We start from the raw sequence: 20,767 nt of genomic DNA, 5'->3' as shown, positions 1-20,767 counted from the left end.
ATGCCATTGTCAGAACATCTGGTTTTCCCAGGTGCTGCCTGCAGAAGACAACGGTCAAGGCAGGGAGTGGCATCTGACTGGCAGAATCCAGTTCCTATCTAGAATGATGCAGCAAGGGAGTCTGGGAAGTGTGGTATCTCCTTGGCTGGCTCCCAGCCTCTGCAGTATGGGTAGGAAAACTGGGAGGCAGCTGCAATGGATGTTGCATAAGCCAAGGCATAGTTTCTACCCCAATGGCCACCCTGGTGCCCATTCTGCTATCCCCATGAAAACCTAACAGGTAAATGCTCTGAAAAGAAATATTTGACTCTGGCAAAAATCTTTATTATAAACAAAGGAACAAACCATAGCATACAGCCATGTGCCTGCAAACAGTTGTGAATTCACAAAAGTACACGCAGACACCATGACCCTCAAGAATTGCTGATGTATTTCATCGTAGAGCTGAGAATTTCTATCCCGTGCAGCTCTCTCAGCTGAGTGGCAAACCTGTCATAGTCAAGAACACAAGATCCGTGGCATCAATGACATGCTGCAGAGCCATCCTCCTTCTCAGAACAGAGGTGGGCTGGCAACCTCAGCCCGCCCACACTGGATGGCAATGGGCAGCGGCCATGGCACTGAGAAGCTCCAAAGATCAAACAGAAAGGGATGCTCTGAGGAAGGCCCCCTTGAAACCCTAAAAACACTCTCACTGCAGGGGGCAGATATGTCAAGCTGAGCAGATGGGGACTCTGCCTTGGGGAGCTCCCTGGCAGGTGCCACTTGGAGCTCATCCTAACCGATGTGTCTTGCTTTCTGTGGAGCAAAGATCGCATCTGTACACTCCCTACTTGAGCAATCAATTCGAAAGTACCTTAGATGTTATCCAGCCATGCCCCCTCATTCTGCAGAGGAGAAGCCAGGGGTATAGCTGTAAGGGAAGGGACTGGTCCCACTCCATCTTCAAAGACTGCCCCCACACTCCTACTTCCCACCATCACCCCCTTTCCAGGCCACAGATAATGCATCAGTGCTGGAGTAAAGCAGATGCACACGGCAACTGAATCCCATGCAAGAGGATGCTGAACCCCATCCCCCACTTGTTGGGGCTCAGGGAGGAAAGTGAAGTTAGGGCTCCACTGTTCTGAGAGGAGCCTGCAGTGGGAGAAGCATAAGTGGTCAGTGTGCAAAGCTGAGCACTAGAGCCTGAGTGTGTTCCCCAGGTTCTTAAGAAAGGGTTCCTCCAGGGAGGGATAGGGAGCTTGCCTGCAGGATCAAGGGCTCTCCGGGATGCTGTGTGTCATGCAGTTGGCACCTAAGCATGGTGCTTGGGCTTCACCCCTCACCTAGGGACATGTGGCTGCTCAGAGGTGACCTGGTGTACCTGGGCTCGGCTGTACACAACTTCCCCAGCGCGATGCCTGCATTGAGCTGCACAGCCGTCTTCTCTGCATTGCCACCTGCCAGCTTCAATAGGACCTGTACGAGGTCGGTCTGCAGCAGGGAGGTTGCCACTTGGGGCACCTCCATACAGTTGCCAAGACAGAGGGCAGCGTTGCCCGCCAGGACTTCATCCTCAGAGTTGAGCAGCTGCAGCAAGATGTTGAAATCTGCAAAGATGAGAGAGAGCATCTGCTGGCTCCCTCCAATCCCATGCTAGAGGCTGGCCAGGGACCACAAGGAACATGGGCTGTGTCAAGGTATATCTGCTCCCCCAGCAACGCTTAGCAGCTCACTCAGCCATTCAGTGCCTAAATACCTCAGCCTTCTCATCTGTCACAGGCAGAGTCTAAAAGTGCTTCAGGCACGCAGAACAGTGCCAAGCTCAGCAGGTGCAGTACCAAGGAAAGGGAGGCCTCAGGTGTGTTCTCTCAATCCCTTAACCCTTGACCTTCCATCTAGAAGGGAGGGAGCAGCCCCAATGGGATCATGTGTCCACCTCCTGAACCTGCAGGGCCAGAGACAGGACCAAAAAGAAGGGTCCAGCTACCTTGGTGGGGTGGCTCTCATGTCATCTCTGTGGAGCTGGTGGGACACATGTGAGCAGGTAAGTCACTTGCCACCAGTCCCTGACCAAAACGGCCAAGGCCAACTTCCACTATGAGGACTAAAGCCCTTCCTTGTGTGCCAAAGGGTCAAGGTTCTTCGTTGTCTCCCTCTGAGAGGAAAGAGACCCTGGGCGAGGTCCACTGTGGTGATGCTCTAGAGCCCAACTCAGGTGGCACTCTGTGTGAGCAGCTGGTAGCAGGTCTCTGACCTGGGTGCCCTATCTGTGTGCATAGGCAGAAAGCCAATGAAAAGCTCCCAACCCATGGAGGGATCCTGATGTTTGGAAAGCGGGTGTCCTTTTCAGCTTCAGAGCTGGATCGAGTTGTGGGATGTGGGTGGCTACTGTGCCAGCATCACTTACGTTTATCCAGCCTCACTAACTCCTCCCGAGCACTGTGGCAAGTATTCGTGCAGATAGCAAGGATCTTGATGGCATAATGTGATGCTGTCGGGCCTCCTGTCTGCATGGCAGAATGAAAATAAAGATTGCCAATGTGAGGATTGTTCATGGCCAGATACCACACTGGGCAGTTACCACTGTGCTGCTGAACTCCTTGACTGGAATCAGAAAATTCCACTGAGCACAATGTGTACCGCCCTGTGACCAAACCCTGTCCCTGCTGGCATGGAGGGTCACTCCCTCTGGCTCACCACCACCTGCACCCCTGACAGGCATGTGTGTCTACACCTGCAGAGCCCTGGGAGACAGCAGGTCAGAGGGTGATGCCAATGACTGGCTCAGCCACCACAGTGGGGAGGATGAGCCCTCCTGTGCCATTGAGGATGAGGGCTCACTTGTCAGGCTGATAGACCTGTATGGAGAACATCTGGTCACTAAGGTCACTAAGACATGACAACTGGCAAATCACAACCATTAGAACCACTGTATCCAGGATCTTTAAGACACATGAGTGCATGCATGCAGGTGTCTGTGCATGTGTCAGAGCAGCCTGAGGCCGTCTGCAGGTATTGTACAGAGTAAATGGAGGTCAATGTTGCAGCTTAAGCTCCAATCCACCATCCTGTCCTTGTCCCAGCAGTAATCCAGCCCTCCCTGTGTCCCAGGGCACATGTACTGTGCACAGCGTCTCCCAAACAGTCTGTAGTGTGAAAAGCCTAACATGAATGAGTGGATCTCCCTGTGTCCAGTGGTTTTACACGTGTGGGACCACGAGATGGCAGCTCAAGAATATCCATTGTCACTTGACTGCTGTGTGGATTCACTTGGTGAATTTTGGCATCCCTTTGGTCAGGTAGCAACTCTGCAGCCTATAGCATAAAGCACCACAAGTTGCAGAGTCTGGCAGACATCTTGTTTGAGGACAGAGGTTCCTGTATTCAAGTGGGGCTTGAGGGGTAAGCTGTTTTTGTGGGAGTGCCTCATGAGAATTTTTCCTGTTTTGTTCAGCAATCTTTTGTGAGGGGTCATGGCAATGTTGGGGTGGGCAGAAGACGATCCCCCAGGCCAATGCGGAAAATTGAGCAAAGCTGGGAGGCTGGCAGCATGCTGCAGTAGCTTAAGCAGCTGCCAACTGTATTGATGGCATCCTGTATTGGAGCACCAGTTTAAGTTCCAGATGTCCCATGCAGCTCCTTGCTAACACTCCCAGCCACCTGTATGGGAGGCTGGACGGAAGCCCAGGAGTTGCAATCATTTGGGGAGTGAACCAGCGGATGGTAAATCACTGTGTGTTTTCCTCCCCTTCTCTGTTACTTTGCCTTTCAAATAAACTTCGACTATATTGTTGTAATAATATGGGGGAAATCAGTTGTGGGAGGAGGGAATTTGGGGAGAGGGTAAGTGAAATCCTGGAGCCCACAGAATTGTATCATAAAATTAAAAACAAAATAGAAGAAAAAAAAAGCATAAAAAAATAAATCTTAAAAAAAAATCAGAAAGAAAAATAAAACCATTGAGCAGGGGGTAAAATAGCAACACACTGGCTACCATACCAAGGCCATCTCAACTCTGTGCCTCCCATGAACAGGGACTCCTGGGGGATGCAGGAGCCTGTAGCGAACAGCATTCTCTTACCTTCAGAAATTTGATCATTTTCTTCACCACTCCAGCTCTCAGGGCTGCCTCAGTGACTTTCAGAGAGGAAGGGAGGGTCCGGCTGAGGACACCAGCTGCTCTCTGAGTGAGACAGAAAGAAAAGGGTAATTAAATGTCCTCAGAAAAATATATGACCGATTTCGGAGCTCATGAGGAGTCTGGTGAGAACAAAGTAATCACTGCGACTGTGAGCAAAGGATGTACTTTGATTTTAAACCATGGGATGGCAGGTGATAAACAGCAGGTGCTGTTCTCTTCAATAAGAGGACACAGGCAATCCAAGGGGCCGGGGTCCTTGTCCTCGGCACACAGAGGCACACGAAGCAACCAGCAACCGGCTCAGTGCTGAGAAGTGACACTTTGCCTATGGGGGTGTCCCTCCTGGGGTGCTGCCCCTTCCTGGGTGAGACTGAACTTCCCTGATTGTTCCTCTGCATCCTTCAGCTTTCCTTTTTCTCATCACCATTCTGATTCTGTGTCTTCTTTTCTTCTACTCTCTGGCAGATTTCACTTGCTTAACAGCAAGCTGTTCCTGTTGCATGCCTACAAATACTCTGGATCTTTCTTAGGATACAAGTGAGAGCTAGGATTTTTTTTTCTCCTGTTTCCTTTTTATCTTCTCTTGGTCTTTCTTCTTTTTTTTTTTTATGTGTGTGCTAACCATTTAGGAAAAAACAATAATAATAATAATTAAAAAAACAGTAAGAATACAGTTTCATGGTTAGTTTGCTGACCAGCAAGTTGAAAAATGGCATCCCTATGTGCTAGAAGGCAAACATCTTTTCTCTGACTTTTTGGCTCCTTTCAGGGAAAGATGCTGGGATTCCATGCCTGGGGACACTCGCCTGCCTACTGGGCGTGGCTCCTTCCTGTCCACCGCCCCAGCCCTCTGCCGCACCTCACACTCCTGGCTTCTGCTATCCTTGGCATTTTTTTTTTTTTTCCATTGGAAAGGCGGATATACAGAGAGGAGAGACAGAGAGGAAGATCTTCCGTCCGATGATTCACTCCCCAAGTGAGCGCAACGGGCCGATACTATGCCGATCCGAAGCCAGGAGCCTCTTCCGGGTCTCCCACGCGGGTGCAGGGTCCCAAAGCCTTGGGCCGTCCTCGACTGCTTTCCTGGGCCACAGGCAGGGAGCTGGAAGGGAAGCGGGGCTGCCGGGATAGAACCAGCGCCCATATGGGATCCCGGGCGTGCAAGGCGAGGACCTTTAACCACTTGCGCCACCGCGCCGGGCCCTATCCTTGGCATTTTGAAACCTCTACTCCTTCTGGGTCCTGCAGGGCAGATCTGTTAACACACTGACCATGCTCCATATTCACTACATGAAGGCACCAGCAGCCCGCCTCATTCATTACCACACACATTAGTGGTACCTAGGTTACGCACCTCTGCCCCAGCCTGTTTGTACATAGGAAGGGGTTTGTGTATTGAAAGGGGTAGCTCCCAACACAGGGTATTGGATTACCTCATCTTTTGGAAACCCTAGGACCCATCCTTAGTCTGTGATCCTCCAAGGGCTGCTCTACCAGACCTGCCCCACATGAGGCCATGACTGTTTCCCAAAGTTTTAGGGTCCTGCCCTAGCAGGGAGAAAGCCAGGGGTCATTACTAAGGTGAATGAGAGCCCTATGGTAGGACAATAGCTCAAAGTTCCTGGACTCATGGTCGTGTTTCTCTCCCTGGTGTTGGGTACAAAGCATGGGCCTCTCAGATTCTTTACTCAAATGTCAGAGGCACAGTAAAGAACCCATCCCAGCACATAACTCTGCAGGGGCAGAGACCATCACACACAAACAACCCCAGGAGCCTGGCCTTCAAATCACTGCACTAGCCTTTTTGACTAAAAAAAAAAAAAAAGGTAGGCGGGGTTAGAGATTCTAAATAGGAAAACTCTAACATGTCCAATTTGTATAGGATATCTTTTTTTTTTTTTTCTAAGCATTTGCTTGACTGAGATAGGAGAATGGGGGTGGAGGGTGGGAGGTGGTGTGGTTCAGCGAATAAGAGAGATAAGAGAGTGCTCCTCCATCTGTTGGTTCACCGCCCCCACACTTGAGAACAGCCAGGGCTAAGCCAAGCTGAAGCTGGGAGTCATGAACTCACCTGAGTCCCTCTCATGGGTGGCAGGGACCCAACTGCTTAAGACATCATGATTGCTTCTGGGGTTCTGCATTAGCAGAAGGCTGGAGTCACCAACAGAGCAAGGACCCTAAGTCAGGCATGCGATATGACAGGTGGGCACCCCTTGCGGCATCTTACCTACTGTGCCATACACCCGTCCCTACACAGGCTAGCCTGAAATAGGACAAGTCAGATGGATTGTACTGTGTAAGTGGTTTATATTTCAAACCACCCAACAGGAAGATTCTAAATTCAGGTTCCTGGACTCTAGGGGGGTCCGCAGATGGGCACTACGTGTGTGTGGGGAGATCATAAAGTGTGAAGTTGCAGGAGACATATGAGCATGAATCCAAGGAAGATGGCCACACTGTGGCCTGGAGAGTCAGCCGCCTCTCAAATGTCAGGACCCAGTGATGCTGGAGGAAGAACATGTGAGGTGACCCTGGACTTTCCCACAGGACTCACCGTCAGGATGCCTCCATCCTGGCTCTTCAGGAGTGACAGGCACTGCGTGCTCACCTCCGTGGCCCATGACTGCACCCATGGGATGGGGGAGAAGCAGAAGTTACTTTCCCAACCAGTTTAATCCAGAACTCTCCAAGAGAACTGACAGCTCCCTCTTTCTGGCCAGTCCCACGTTCCACCCTGATTTCCCTCTCAGTAGCTTCTTCCGTGGCTCCTCCCCACAGCTGTCTGCCCTGGCTTCAGGGGCACCCCTGTTCAGGCTTTGTGAAAGTGTCCTCTGGGGCGTCGTCAGTCTGGGCCACCTGGACACAAGGCTGAGTGGCTCATGTCACTCTCAGCGGAGCCCAGCGGCAGTTTCCCTCCCTCCTACCACGCCCTCCCCATTCCCACAGCTGGCGTCTGTCTCTTTGGTGCACACAGAGGTCACGTGGCAGGCATGAGTGGGGTTTGTGAACCAGGTATGTAGGCTGTCCCTTGGTTCCAGGGAGAGGGACCAGAATGGCATACCTCTGAGACATAGGGAATCTGAAGACATAAGTTCATCATGAGTCCCAGGAGCATGTACGTGACTTCTCGGAACCTGGATTCACCCTCCTCACACTTGGCCTTGGGAAGCAAAAACAAGGTGACTGTAGACCTTCCCGACATGCAGCTGCAGCCATCTGTGGTCAAGCCCTCCTTTAAACAAGGGCTTGAGAGGTACGCCCACACCCTGAATGGTCAACATCGTGCATCTAAGTGATGCTGGGAGACTGTGAGCTAGTGGTGATCTAGGGGAGCTGGCAGCCCTGCCAGGACCTTGAGCTTGGCCTGGTTCTGGTTTCAACCTGCAGAGTAAGCTCCTGAAATGCATGATAGCACTCTCCTTGACTCCTCGGAGTGGATGCTACTTGGGTCTGGAGGGCTCTTTTAGGGAAAGCCTCTGAAGCCAGCAACCACACCAAAACAGCACTTTTGGAAAAGTCAGAATGTTACCAGGAGACCCAAGCAGGCATCCCCAAATTCTTCACAGGCTGCCATGTGTCTTCGGGTGGCGGGCTCAGCGCTGAGGTTTCCCAGGATGGTGAGACACTGGCAGAGTGCCGTGGGGTTGGCTGTCCTGGGATCATGCTTCTACAGGGAAAGCAAACACATGTGTGGCAGTAATGTCCAGAAGCTGCCCAAGCTCACCCCACAGCCTGGGGACACAGAGGAGTATTGCTACAGTCAGGCTGACAATGAGGATGCAGGCATGACGGGGTGCCTTGGCCTGGCATTTGATACTAGCTCATTCACCACCCGGCTGGGAGGACCTGGGCAAGTCCCTTCTCTCCCCGGAGCCTCTGTTCCCACCTTGTGAAACATGCAGAGGGCTACAGGGATACCCTGTGAGGGCCTCTGATATGTCTGTGGCTCATGAGGGGACAGTAGGCACCCCAAGGAGAAGCCCCTCCTACTTGCCTCATCTGCTCAAATTGCTACACCTGTCCTCCTGGCACAGATGACTTATGCTCAGGGTGGATAAGACTTAGGAGTGGACAGAGAACCAATGGGGATGGGCAGGCTCCCTCTACCTTCACCTGAGAGGCTGTCTGCATCCAGCTTTCTGACCCGCTCAGCCAGCCCTGGCCAGATGCCACTTGTACCTGTCACAATCCTGGTTGCTGTAGAAACTGTAACTTCTGGCTATGAGTAAGTGATCAATCAGCTCCCAAGACAGGGAGAATTTGGAGGGGTAAGTAACCCTGAAACAGGAGGCTGTCACAGGAGGACATGTGGGGGCTTTGCTCACCAGGATGCTTGTGAGTGCAGGCAGGACCCCTGGAAGGTTGACCCGCAACCAGCCTTGGAGTCTGCAGAGAAAACAATAGCAGGGATTTACTTCAACAGAGCACACCTGTGGTGTGAAGGCAGCATCTTGGGTGTGTGTCAATCACAAACTCTGGGCCTGTGGGCCATTCTATGAGGCTAGTTCACTGGGAACGCAAACAAATGTCACTGGCAGAGCTGTCCCTTGATGTTAAGTAGATCGGAAGAGACAGCTCTTCCAAGCTAAAGTTGCTAGAATCCCCAGGTTGTGATAGTGCTCACTCCAACACCTTCCCTTGCCACACCATGTGTGTGCAAGGACACTAAGGCAAGCTTTGTCCTTGTTACAGACACACATGCAGGCCTGGCTGTACACATGACTCAGCATGCCCCTACAGCTGCCTCATTATCCCAGCTCAGGTGGGCACCTGCCTGTCAGTGAGCACAGTGGCTCTCTCTTGTGTCTGATCAGTTCCAAACAGGATACTCTTTTTAAAAGTGTGGTTTAAAAAAAAATCTCAATTATTATAGAAAAGGAAGACCTTTAAGTCTCTTTCCCAGCACATACACTTAAGACATAATGGGGCAGAAAGAGGTATTTACTCACAATGCCATACACTGCACCTGTTTCAAGGTTGAGGGGGAAGAGGCAATCCCTAGAAAAAAATAATTACCTGTCCTCTAGGGCCAGTTCTGTAAGCAGTCTGGTAGCATTGGTGGCTTTCTTATCTGGGAAATCCAGAAATGATACCAGGGCTTCCAATAACCTGCAAAGACCAATAACAACCTCAGAGGGGTTTGCCCTGTCCAGGAAGCATCCCCAACTGGGGGACCATGCAAGGAATCTGGGAGAGGGTGGGTATCTATGTGAGGCAGGTTGCATGGAGGGCCTAGCCATACCCTCCATGAAAACCCAGCTCTAGCTCCTTGCTAACCAGAGAGGACAGACACTTCCTGGGATCTGGCTCCAACCCTTAATGGAACTCCCAGGGGACTAGACACTCTTACCCAAAGCTTATTGATCAAACCAAACACCAGCTTGGTAAGAGTCTCTGGTGCTCTGCCATGTGACTCTGGCTCAGTTAAGTTCAATAACATAGATGACATCTATCTAGCATGTTTACCTACCTACTACTGACTACAGCAGCAGGGCAGTGTTGGGGCGAGGCAGTCATAAGATGGGTGATGGAATAAAGATTTAGCAAGATTTGGGCAGGCTGACAAATATATCAGATGACACTGAATGGGCTTCAACACCAAGATTTCCATGTACAGCTGAAGATCCTATGTGTAACACACTTGGGAGAGCTGGTTCAAAGACTGGTCTACGTGAACAAGCTTTTTAAGGATCTTTAGTTAATGGCAAACACAGTCTGTGCATGCTGCTCAGGTCTGCTGTGGCTGCTGAAAATTGCTAATACCACCTGTCCTGAAATGCTTGTGGCACCAGGATGGTGGAGGGAAGAGGAGTCTGTTCACCTGCAAGCCCATCAACAGTGTTTAGAGTGCTACACTCCAGGTCTTCAACAGTGCTATGCGTTTGCAGGTGCCATGACATGCTGCCATGACATGGCTGGCTGGGACCTGGGAGGGTAGGAGGCAGGGAATCCCACCAGGGGAGAGCTGTGACTGTCCAGTCAAGGAAGGTCAAAGGGCTGAGCCAAGCCAGCAGTTGACAAAAGGCACTCCCTGGGACCTTGGAGCAGGGATCAGATAGCAGAGGAGAATTGAGAGAGGGTGATGGTGGAAGTAGAAGTTGGGCAGTGCCAAGGAGTGGGGACCAGCAAGGCATTAAAGTGTGGGCATGGTCACTTCCCAGCCTGTGGTTTAGGTGGGGGAGAGAGGACAGCCCCTGAAAAGACCAGCAGCTCAGGCAGTCTGTTGTGAGGAGCCATGGCTTCCTGCATGAGGCTTTTGAAGCTTGCGGACACAGAAGGACAGATGCAGTGGCGAAAGGGTATTCCTACTGAATGCAGACAGAGGAAGAGATGGCAAGTGTGGGACCCCAGGGTTCCCAATTTGGAAGGGTGACAGCACACAGTGGGCATGGGAGGATACCAAGAAGGGCAAGCCTGGAGGGAGGAGGGCTGGAAGGAAGATGTCCTCATAGCTGTGGCTATGGTTTCAAGAGCAGAGAACAGTGGCCCCGAACAGCACAGGACAGTCACATGGTGGAAAACAAGCAGAGAAAGAGACTGTGGGCTTGGACATCTGGGAGGACAGCCTTGAACCAGCCACCCCAAGTGAATGACATCTATTTAGCTGGGAAGGTTCTGGAAAGATGGCTGTCTTCTGAGCTAACACACTGAAAAGTGGGGAGACCTAGTGCATCGTTTCTGCTTGCAGTAGCCTGGACCTGGTCTCTGTCTAGGGAGGCAGAATTGCTCCAGATGGCATGAGGCAGGCAGTATGGGTTCAGCGAAGGCTCTGAAAGGGGATGGAGAAAGACCCCGGGCTTATCAGTTCTCTTATTGCTCGTCCTAAATCCAATAGATGGCAAATGTCATGAAAACACTGGCTCCTTCCCTGGCCCACATTGTCTGTGAGGTCTGGGTAGTTTCAAGCCCTTGCAAATGCCTGTCAACCTCGGGGGCTTCCTCTGTGCTATTGTTGGCAGAGCCAGTTTGCTCTACAAACAGATTCCTCCCTTGCCAGTTTAAATCTATTGCTTTTTTTTGCTCAAGGACAAATGCCAATGAACAGAAACAGCATGGTAGGTGAGATAATGGTACATGGTTTTGAAGCTCCCTCAGCCTGTGACACACAGCACACACTCTTTCTGGGCTCGTCACCTCAAGGAGACACCATGTGTGCCTTGGATCCTACAAAAGGGTCCTATCTGACCAGCAACTTCACTGTCACTTCAGCTGAAGGCCTTGAATATCATGTCCTGCCAAGAGAAAAGGACTACAAAACATCACCTGTCCATACCATGTATCCGGTATGGTACTGGTTTGTTTTCCCCCTACTGAAGCCCATGTTTTTTGCAGACCAACCCTACTAACATTCCCACTCCTCTTTCTACAGCACCAGGTCCTATCATGGAAGCTGCCACCACCCCGTGCCCCAGGGTTGGCAGAATAAGCAATTCTGGCCAAGGAGATAGAAACAGCAGCATTTCTTTACAAAAAGGACAGATGCAGCTGTTGCCAACATGTCTCCAAGGAGGATGGGAGACTTGGGGGTCACATATAGGGAAGGTCAAGAGCACAGACCTGGCTTTGACAAGTCAGGCTCTGAGTCACACGCTTTTGATCAAGTGTTGTGCATGATGCAACAGAGCATTTTTTCAATCTGACATAGTTGCCATCACCCCTCCACACCCCTGACACCCCTCACCCATCACAAGTCTGCAATGCAGATAGGATCCTGGGTCCCATTCAGGCTGAATGACTTTGCTGAGACAAATAAGTAAAAGGAGACATGTGGGGAATTTGGATTAGGACTGTTTTGACTTAAACACTCGCTGTTTTCTATAAGGCGACACTGGCTATGTGCCATCCCTCCCTAGCCCAGTCATTCCTCCAACCTCCCCCAGGAGGACAAACATTTTGAGAGGAACATGATATATGTGTAATGGGAGACATGGGACTGTGTGCCTCCAACACTTCGTCTCATCCAAGAGAATCCATTCCGTCTCCTCACAGTGTAACTGAAGACAGACATTAGCCAAGACAACCGGGCATAAAAGCAATCAGCAGAGTCTTTCTTGGCTGTTTACAGGGTAGTGAGGTGTCCATAAATGTCATTCTCCAAGACACTAGGAAATTTAAATTGAAACTCAAGCAATTCAAAGATAGCTTTGGGGAAAAAAACTTATAATAATCATACCTTCATTTACTCAAAGGGACAAAAATCAAATAAAGGCAAACATACTACGAAGGTACTGAGGAAATGACTTGCAAAGTCATTTCCAATGTGAAATGTGTTTTTGGAGAATTTAGTTCCACTAACAACCCATCTGGCATGTGCACTGCATGGCAAGGGTGTGCCAAGGTCTCTGCTGAGAGCCACGGGGTAGAGGTGAAGAGGGCACAGAGCCACAGCTCAGGCTTAAAGCAGCTAGTGTACGCTTAACAGACACAGGCCCTCCTCATCAAAGGGCAAGGGGCAGGAGAGCTCAGCATGGCGCAAGAAAGAGCTGACAGGGCTGAAGATTCAGCAACTCTTCTTGTGGGGAGCAGGGAGTGGGAGCTTCGGTTCTAAGCAACAGGGCCCTGGGAGACAGCTGGGGGAGATTCCCTCGGTTGCTTGTTGCAGCTTCTACTGCCCCATCTGTGAAATGGACTCATAATGTCTACCACAATGCATGCCTCTTGGGATGAGGAGACGTAAAACGAGGTAACAGTAGAAAACTCAGAAAGCTAACTTCTAGTTTTACATAACGTAAAAAACATTTACAAAATGGCCTAGGAGGACTGCTGCTGCTTCTGTCAGGTTGAACCATGTGAAGCAACTGACATGCAATCCTTCTGATAGAAAGATGGCAGTTGGACCTGTTAAAACTAATAATTGGAAGACAAACTGAAAAAATATGTAAAAGGGATATATAAACTAATTAAGAAAAAATTTTGTTTAAATTGACCAAAAAAAAAAAAAAGCACTGAGCAGGATCACCACAGTTTGGGTAACTTTTCAGGGCATCTACTTGGTGGAGCAGTTCTCCACACCACAGCCCTAGAGATGTTTTGCTTATTTATCCAGAAAGGCTTTAAGGATATGCAAAAATAACAAAGTATTGTTTTAAACTAAAAAGGAAAAAAAGGAAAAAAAAAGGAAAATAAGGTAGGAACATCAGAGCCAGCAGTGAGGTTGAAAGGCAGAGCAAGGGGGCCTACTTAGTGGCGGGTGCCAACGCTGCCTGTGGCAGTGCGCTGTGGACCCCATAGTCTACAGGGCTTGTGTGGTAGAACTGTCCAAGGTACCAAGATCAGGAGGGGGCTAGACCACAGGCTCCTGAGGATGCAGTGCACCCTTCCATGGCTCACTTTGCTATGGATCCACCTTCAGTCTGATGGCAGCCCACCAAGTGGACGCAAGCAGGCCGGAACTCAGATGGAGCCGACCTGAGAAGCTGCTGCAAGGAGGAGAGCTCTGGCTGAGACTCACTGGGTCAGGTCGAGGTGGGAGATAATGAGGTCCCGTCCATTCCCCGTCTGTGCGATCTGTAGCAGCAGGGCCAGGCTCTGCTGTCGGATGACCAGGATTCTGGAGGCCAGGAAGGAGGGCAGCAGCCTGGCCCACTCTTGGCGTGACACAAGCAGACGTTGATTTTCTTCTGCAAAACACAGGGGTTGTCTGACACACATAGGATATAGCGGCAGTGAACTCGGATGTGTCTCCGTTGTCTTGATGGTGAGCCCCACTCTCCCCATTCTCTCAAGAGGCAGGACAATGGTTCTCTAGCCAGGCTGTGGGTCTGTGGGTCTGTGGGAGTGAGAAAGCAGTCTTTGCTAGTTAATAATGCATGGGCCCTCAGTCTCCTCATCAGTAGAAAGGGCACGATGACCTACCTAAGAAAGTGGTTAGGAAGACTAAATGATTCATAGGTGTAAATGAGCTATGTCTTTAAGGTACAAAAGAGTACTTGGTGTTTGGGATCTGGTACAGGATCAAAGAGAAAGCGAACATCTTAATTGTGGGACATTTTTTACATCATCTGTCATCATCATCAAATGGTCAAAGTCACAACTGAATTCTGTCTCAGAACCTACTGTGTCCCAAGAGAACATGTGCTCTCCTAGATCATGAGATTTTCACATGCTTCATTTTCTGACCAGCCACATGTGTGGGTTGGAAAGCAGGCAGGGACACAGGCTGGAGAACGGGTCTAGCTCTGAGCAGAGAGGATCTCTAAGGGATGGGACCCATCACCTGCGGCTTTGTTATGCTGGGCCCTGCCCTGGTGCCAGTTGTCGGTTTACACAAAAGACTCAATGATCAAAAACACACATTAGGGTTCTTCTAGTCCAGAAAGAGCTGAGGCAGTGGAATCTGACTTGAAGCCAACATATGAAACCATGCTTTTAATTGAAAATGTTGTAGCTCAGTCTTAGAGCTACAACCGTATCCGTGCAGAATAGAGGCCAGTGATTGTCAACATGCAAAGATCTTTGTTGACTTGCCTAGTGTGTCTTTTTTTTTATTATTGGAGGAGTTGATTATTACAAATAGCACAGAGGACATGGAAGCTAGATGAAGCTGCAAACAGAAGCCTTCCTCTCAATTGGCACTGGTAGATTAGCGCCAACTCCCTAGAGGTACTGGTGCTCAGTCCCGCAATGAATCACAGGAACACAGTTGCCCATCCTGCCCTGTAACTACTTCTCTTCCCCACTCAACAACATATCATTGGTTTGTCTGCCCGCTCTTGCCTCCAAGCACTCCCTTGTGCTTTTTAAAAATGGCTTGGTGTTTATGGAGCCAGAAAGCAGGGTTTCATTATTCTGAGATAGAGTATTTATAATACAGGCCATATATGCTGATATTTTTCAGATGTCAAAAAAATAAGAATGACTCCCCAAAGCCAAAATAAATGCGTTGCTACATTGAAGCCACCAAGCCCTGCCTGCCTTGCCTCCCATAGTGCTATTTGCAACCCCCAGGCCTGAGCTGCACAGGGGTCCTCACTCCAATGGCTGGTCTTGGTAGCATTCCCTTCAGGAAACAGGTACCTGACTGTTTATCTTTCTAGGCTTGTTTTCTTAACTTGCTGACTTCTATATTCTACTGAATCATGATAAACCATCATGGTGCTTTATAGTTGGCATTTCACAGTATGCAAACCACACCCCCAAACCCCCACCCTGACTCCCCACAGTGGCCCTGCAACAGCTGCCAACAGTCTCATTTTCAGTATTGGCATCTGAGATCAAACCACTTCCCTGATTAAGAGGGAAATATTTTTTAAAAAGTATATTTAGACAGAAGTCACAAAAGTGAATGACAAAGACTGCACCAAGGACCTAATAAACACCAGGAGATGCTGAATAGAAAAGAACAGCAGTGTTACTATGGTAAATAAATTCCCTTTAGTACTTTTTCTGTCTCAGTATTAGATGCTAATCAGTGTCTGAAGATGCTGGCAGTGACCATCGTTAAGTCTCATGATGCTAAAATATGTTCTGTGGTCAGCAAAAGGGAACAACAGGAAGAGCGTAAGGGAGAGAGCTCAGGTGAGGAGACCACTTATTACAGTGACCTTGACCACCACCCCAGGGCAGCTCTTTATCACCTCCAACGATGGGCAGAGGAGGTAGCCATGAGGCTGCTGGAGGCATCCCTGCAACACCAGCCTGGCTTTTGATCTGTGTGCTTTTCCCAAGGGTCAGGTGCATGTGTGTGATAGTCCAAGCCTGACCTGCAGGAAACATAGGGCCTGACCGTGGAAGTCCACGGCGACAGTACATTTCAGTGATTAACGGCTGGTCCCCTGGGCTCACCATTTCCACTGCACACTGCTTGCCAGAGCTTTAGAACAGACACACAGGCTGTTTCTTCAATTGCATCCTTTTCTGCCACGAAAAAGCACCTGGGAACAGACAAGGTACAGTGAGATGAAGTCAGGAAAGCCCGTGGAATTTTGGCTGCTGTTGCCATATCTGTCTCCTGGACTTGCTGGATTTGGATCTCAGACAGCAATTTCACAAGTGCAGTGCTACAGGTCGCTGGCATCAATGCACAGCCAGTCACTGAGCTCAGAGCTCTAGGTCAAGGATGCACGCTGTGGAGGTCAGAGCCGCACGGAGCTGTGCAGTCAAGAGCCCTGGGACTGACTGCTTGCTACAGAGCACACCAATGCATGCTGGAGACTCCTGTCCACAGCAGCTTCTGGAATCACTCCATGACAATTGAAATACAAAACAAAATGAAAACAAATCTAGTAAACCTCCTATCATGTGGGACTTTCCTCAGATGAAATCACAGAGGGCTTGGCCATGGCCCAGCTGCTGTCACTTCCTGATGGGATGAATGCATTCACAAAAGGAGGATAACAGACAGCAGTGTTTGGGAGAAACCAGCAGCAGTGGTTATTCTCTGACTGTGCAGGGCCCAGGAGGGCCTTAGGAAATGTGGCTCTTCCCTTGCCAATGGCCAGTGGTGAGCCTTGAGGCTCCAGAGTGCCCCGGAAGCAGCCATCTGCTCCCGGAGGGACCGGGATTACGGATTGAAGGGCGGGGACATGGTAGTGTTGTTGCCAAAGATGTCGATGTCCGATTCCAGACAAAAATGGTTTTCTGGAGCTGGTGTTTATGGCATAGTGGGTTAAGCCACCACCTGTAATGTCGTCATCCCATGTGGATGCCAGTTGGGATGGCTGCTCTGTTTCCACTCCAGCTCTCTGCTAATGCACCTGAGAAAGTAGCAGAGGATGGCCCAAGTGCTTGGGCCCTGACACCCACGAAAAAACCTGAAAGAAGCTCCTGGCTAGGGCCACACCCAGTCCTGGCTGATGTGGCTATTTAGGGAATGAACCAATGGATGGAATGTATCTCCATCTCTCTCTTCCTGTAACTTGGCCCTATATCTATAAAATATAGGACCCTTAAGCATATATATGTACGTGTGTGTGTATATGTGTGTGTGTGTGTGTGTGTGTGTGTGTGTGTGTGTGTGATTTATTTTTATTGGAAAGTCAGATATACAAAGAGGAAAGATAGATAAGAAGATCTTCTGTCCACTGAGTCACTCCCCAAATGGCCACAATGGCCAGAGCTGAGCTAATCTGAAGCCAGGAGCCGGGAACTTCCTCCTGGTGCAGGGGCCCAAGGTTTTGGGCCATCTTCCACTGCTTTCCCAGGCAGTAAGCAGGGAGTCGTATGGGAACTGGGCCATCAACAAATAAACCAGCACTCATATGGAATCCTGGCATGTGCAAGGTGAGGATTTTGGCCACTGGGCTACTATGCTGGGCCCCATACATATGTTTTTAAATAATTATTTCCTTTCCCTGCTTTGATGTCTCAGGTTGTCTTCACAAATACTCTCCTACCTTCTTAGGACCTCGTTGTCACTGATGACACTGAATCCATTGTGGGTTCTGAATAACGTTTGTTCTGTGCCTGAAAGAAATCCACAGAAAACCACATCAGCCTCCTGCACAGCCTGGCTGGTGCCTGGCTGCTGCCAAGCTGGAGGGCAATGAGAAATCCAGCATGGAATGGCAAGGTCACCAACATAGCAATCTGGAAGAAACAAACATGTTTGTGTTCTGAAAGACAGAATTGTGGTCGGCCTCTCAGTGCTGCCAACAGAGGGGCTGTTTAGAGGCGAGTGGAGCCAGGTGGCCATCCGGGCGACCCACACAACCATCACTTGGTAGTCTTAGTGAGCCTTCACTGCTTCACCTCTGAAAAGCACCGACACATTGCATTTCTACAGATCTATTTTGAAGCTTGTTTCCAGGTTCCAGAGAGGAGCCCATCATCTCCAAAACCCGCAGAAGGGCCGTTGGCAGTGCGCTTTGGGCAAGCTAAAGGGGAATGTGAGACTCCATCCAGCTGTACGAGCAGCATTCGTTGGAGTAACAGTGAATATTAAAGTCCAGGCCTTCCATGTTAACTAGCACTGCTAAAAGGGCGATTCGTATTAGCAGAAAGAGAGAGGACTAGCGCTCTGTAACTGTTTACAGGTCCTCAGTGGCCGTGAAGTGTAATTAGGGCAAACCTTACCACTCAGCCTACACAATTCTGCCTTCCGTTTCTCTGTTGGGACAGAGGGTGGAGGAGGTGTTCGAATAATGGGGAAAGTCAAGGGCAGGGGACTGGAGGTGTGTTTATGTGGGGTCTGTGGCACACACGTCAAGGTTGAACACGTAAGATCTGGATGTTGAGAAAGCATAAATGGTCTGTGTGCACTGTGAGTGGGAAAGTGGTGTGTGTGTGTGTGTGAAATTAGTCAAATGAGGAAATTGCTGGGTGTGTGCTGTGGTACAGGAAATACAAGTCTATATATACCGTGTGTGCGTTTCATGTTGTGTTGCGTGCTGGCGTTTATTGCATGTGTGCTGAGCAGGTGCATGCTCTGAGGAGAGGACTGAGCAGGGTGTGTTTCTCACACACCCCGTTAGCATCTGCAGGAGTGGATTTTCATTCCATAGTTATGGAAGGACAAGAGGGACCGTGCCCTGACACTGACAACACTCCTGAGTCCATTCACACATGTTAGGCTTACAGCCTTGCATCATCTCAGTCAGGATCTCAATCCCCCCAGCATAGAACAGAGGCGTCTGGCCAGGCTTGGATAGGGTCACCAGGAGGTTCTTGGTGGACACGGCTGTGTTTCTTCCTGAGTCAAGGTGTTCATGGGCTTCCTTCTCCTGAAGGTCTGCCTTTTCCCGAAGATCCACTTGGTGTAGGTATCCTGGCAAAACAACAAGAAAGAAAAGAAGAAAGGAAAACCAAACAATAACAAACCAGCAACACCACACAAGAAACAATCATTTTTGTTTGTTTGTTTCTGTCTCTTTCTTCTGAGGATAGAAGGTTGAGCAGGACAAAGAATCAAAACAATTTTAGAGTAGGGTACAGTCCATACCCAGAGTCTTAAACCGTCACATGGATTCAGGGCACAGGTGTCTACAAGGTGCTGCAGGAGGGCCACACAGGAAAGGAGGGAGGGAGGCCCAGATTTGAATGGGAGGAGAAGGGCAGAGGAGCTGAGCAAGCGGCAAACAAGCAGACTGGGCTGTGTCATCAAGGCCAGTGGCAGAAAAGTGACAGAAGGCATCTTAAGGAAGCAGCCCAAAGAGAAATGCCATTCAAAGGAAGGACAGCAGCAGGAATACTCACCTTTAACCTGTGTCTGCAGCTTGGAGTTTATTTCTAAGATCTTCTGGTAGCATTCTCTAGACTGCAAGAAAAGCAATGAGGCTTGAGCAGTGGTTAGGAGGTGACAGGGACTATGGGACACTGGGCATCATGGGGCTCAACGACTTCTTCATTATTTGCTCCTTGGCTACTCCTCCTGCAGTAGGTTTGGCGTGTGTGGAGTACATCTGACATTTTATTTAGACTGCTTTGGTTCTGTGAGGCAACAGGTATTATTTTGAAACCCGTTCTTAAAAAATAGTGCAGTCAGGGGTAGCCACCAGTGCTGAAAAATAGCCAGGCCTAATTGTATGTGGATCATGTCTGTCTGGGTCACGAATGATCAGAAGGTCAATGAAAACTGAAGACCGGATATTAGCTGAGAAAGAGAACACAGGGGCTGTCAGATTTGCCGTTGAAGAGCTGGGACAAAAAGCAAAGCTAGGGACAGAACCACTGAGTAAAACTCATGGGCTGCAAAGAGAACTGGCAAGGAGGAAAGATGCTAGTCCGTAGGAACTCCCGGGCCAGAATCATATAACCCCTAGGGACAGAAGAGATGCCTAGAATGTAGTTCAAGCACTCATGGAAAACAAAGGCTCAAAACAAAATTGAAACAACTATGAGATAGCTTCAAAGTTTAAGCCTTGGTTAGAAGTTTAGAATTAAGACATAAACTGAACCAAAAATACGCTAAAAAAAAGATACACAGGATAAGTGTTTACACATTAAGTAAGGTAAACAAAGTGATGATGGATGCACTTTTTTTAGGGCCAGGTCTAACTATCAGCAATGTCTATTGGCTTCATGTCAGTATATACTCAGAATACCATCACTTAACATCTCCATCGTCTGGAAGCTGGTCCAAGCCATTGTCACCCCAGGCTTGGGAATTTATCCCAACAGTCTACTGACTTGCTCTCTGCTCTAGTCTTGGCATGCCGCAATATAGTATCAACGTAGCAGTCGGAACAATCCTCTCAGAGTCACATCATGATAATTCCCTGCTCACAATCCTCCAAGGGCTCTCAGATCATCAAAGTGAAAGCCAAGGTCCTCCCCAAGGCTGGCTGGGCCCTATGGGAGCAGCCTTTCCACCTCCACAGCTTCTCTCTCCTGCTTTCTTCATCCCAGCCAGCCCTGTACCTCGGATGCTCTACTTTTACACCCACATGGTTTGTTCAAGTCGCTCCCCTCTCCTTTCCGTTAGAGGGGCTTTACCTAAATATCCTTTGTAAAAACAAGCTCTCTTTCGCCACTTCCTGTCCTTTTCTCTGTAACACTCATCAGGACCTAGCACACTCACACTTGCTGTTTGTCTCCCAGCTGTGAATGCGAGTTCCATGAAGTCACGGATTTGGTTTTGTTCACTGCTGCACTCTTACAGCCACTGTAGTGACAGTGGCTAACACATATAGCATGAAACAAACATCTGCTAAATGAATTAATTGAGTGAACAAATACAATTTGTCAGAGAGGGCAGAAATTAAA

At 49.4% G+C, this 20,767-nt stretch overlaps 1 protein-coding gene across 2 annotated transcripts in view; it reads right to left on the bottom strand.

The window, feature by feature from the left end:
- Positions 1 to 302: 302 nt before the first annotated feature.
- TTC12 (tetratricopeptide repeat domain 12) overlaps positions 303 to 20,767 on the bottom strand; it is a 41,172-nt gene continuing 20,707 nt past the window's right edge. For both annotated transcript variants that reach the window (XM_040977264.1, XM_040977265.1), the window contains exons 8-21: positions 19,259 to 19,319; positions 18,642 to 18,830; positions 17,461 to 17,530; positions 15,911 to 15,999; positions 13,578 to 13,746; positions 9,143 to 9,235; positions 8,452 to 8,512; positions 7,656 to 7,793; positions 7,188 to 7,286; positions 6,681 to 6,749; positions 4,067 to 4,168; positions 2,393 to 2,492; positions 1,367 to 1,592; positions 303 to 489 (exon numbers count right to left, since the gene is read on the bottom strand). In XM_040977264.1, coding sequence (XP_040833198.1) covers positions 414 to 489; positions 1,367 to 1,592; positions 2,393 to 2,492; positions 4,067 to 4,168; positions 6,681 to 6,749; positions 7,188 to 7,286; positions 7,656 to 7,793; positions 8,452 to 8,512; positions 9,143 to 9,235; positions 13,578 to 13,746; positions 15,911 to 15,999; positions 17,461 to 17,530; positions 18,642 to 18,830; positions 19,259 to 19,319 — 1,542 coding nt within the window. In that variant the 3' untranslated portion in view covers positions 303 to 413. The remainder of the gene's footprint in view (positions 490 to 1,366; positions 1,593 to 2,392; positions 2,493 to 4,066; positions 4,169 to 6,680; positions 6,750 to 7,187; positions 7,287 to 7,655; positions 7,794 to 8,451; positions 8,513 to 9,142; positions 9,236 to 13,577; positions 13,747 to 15,910; positions 16,000 to 17,460; positions 17,531 to 18,641; positions 18,831 to 19,258; positions 19,320 to 20,767) is intronic.

The sequence above is a fragment of the Ochotona curzoniae genome, unplaced genomic scaffold (assembly GCF_017591425.1).
Source record: "Ochotona curzoniae isolate NIBS_2020 unplaced genomic scaffold, NIBS_Ocur_1.0 contig_2723, whole genome shotgun sequence".
Classification (NCBI taxonomy): Eukaryota; Metazoa; Chordata; class Mammalia; order Lagomorpha; family Ochotonidae; genus Ochotona; species Ochotona curzoniae.
Note: the sequence above shows the minus strand (reverse complement) of the source record. Positions and strands in the feature narration are given on the sequence as shown.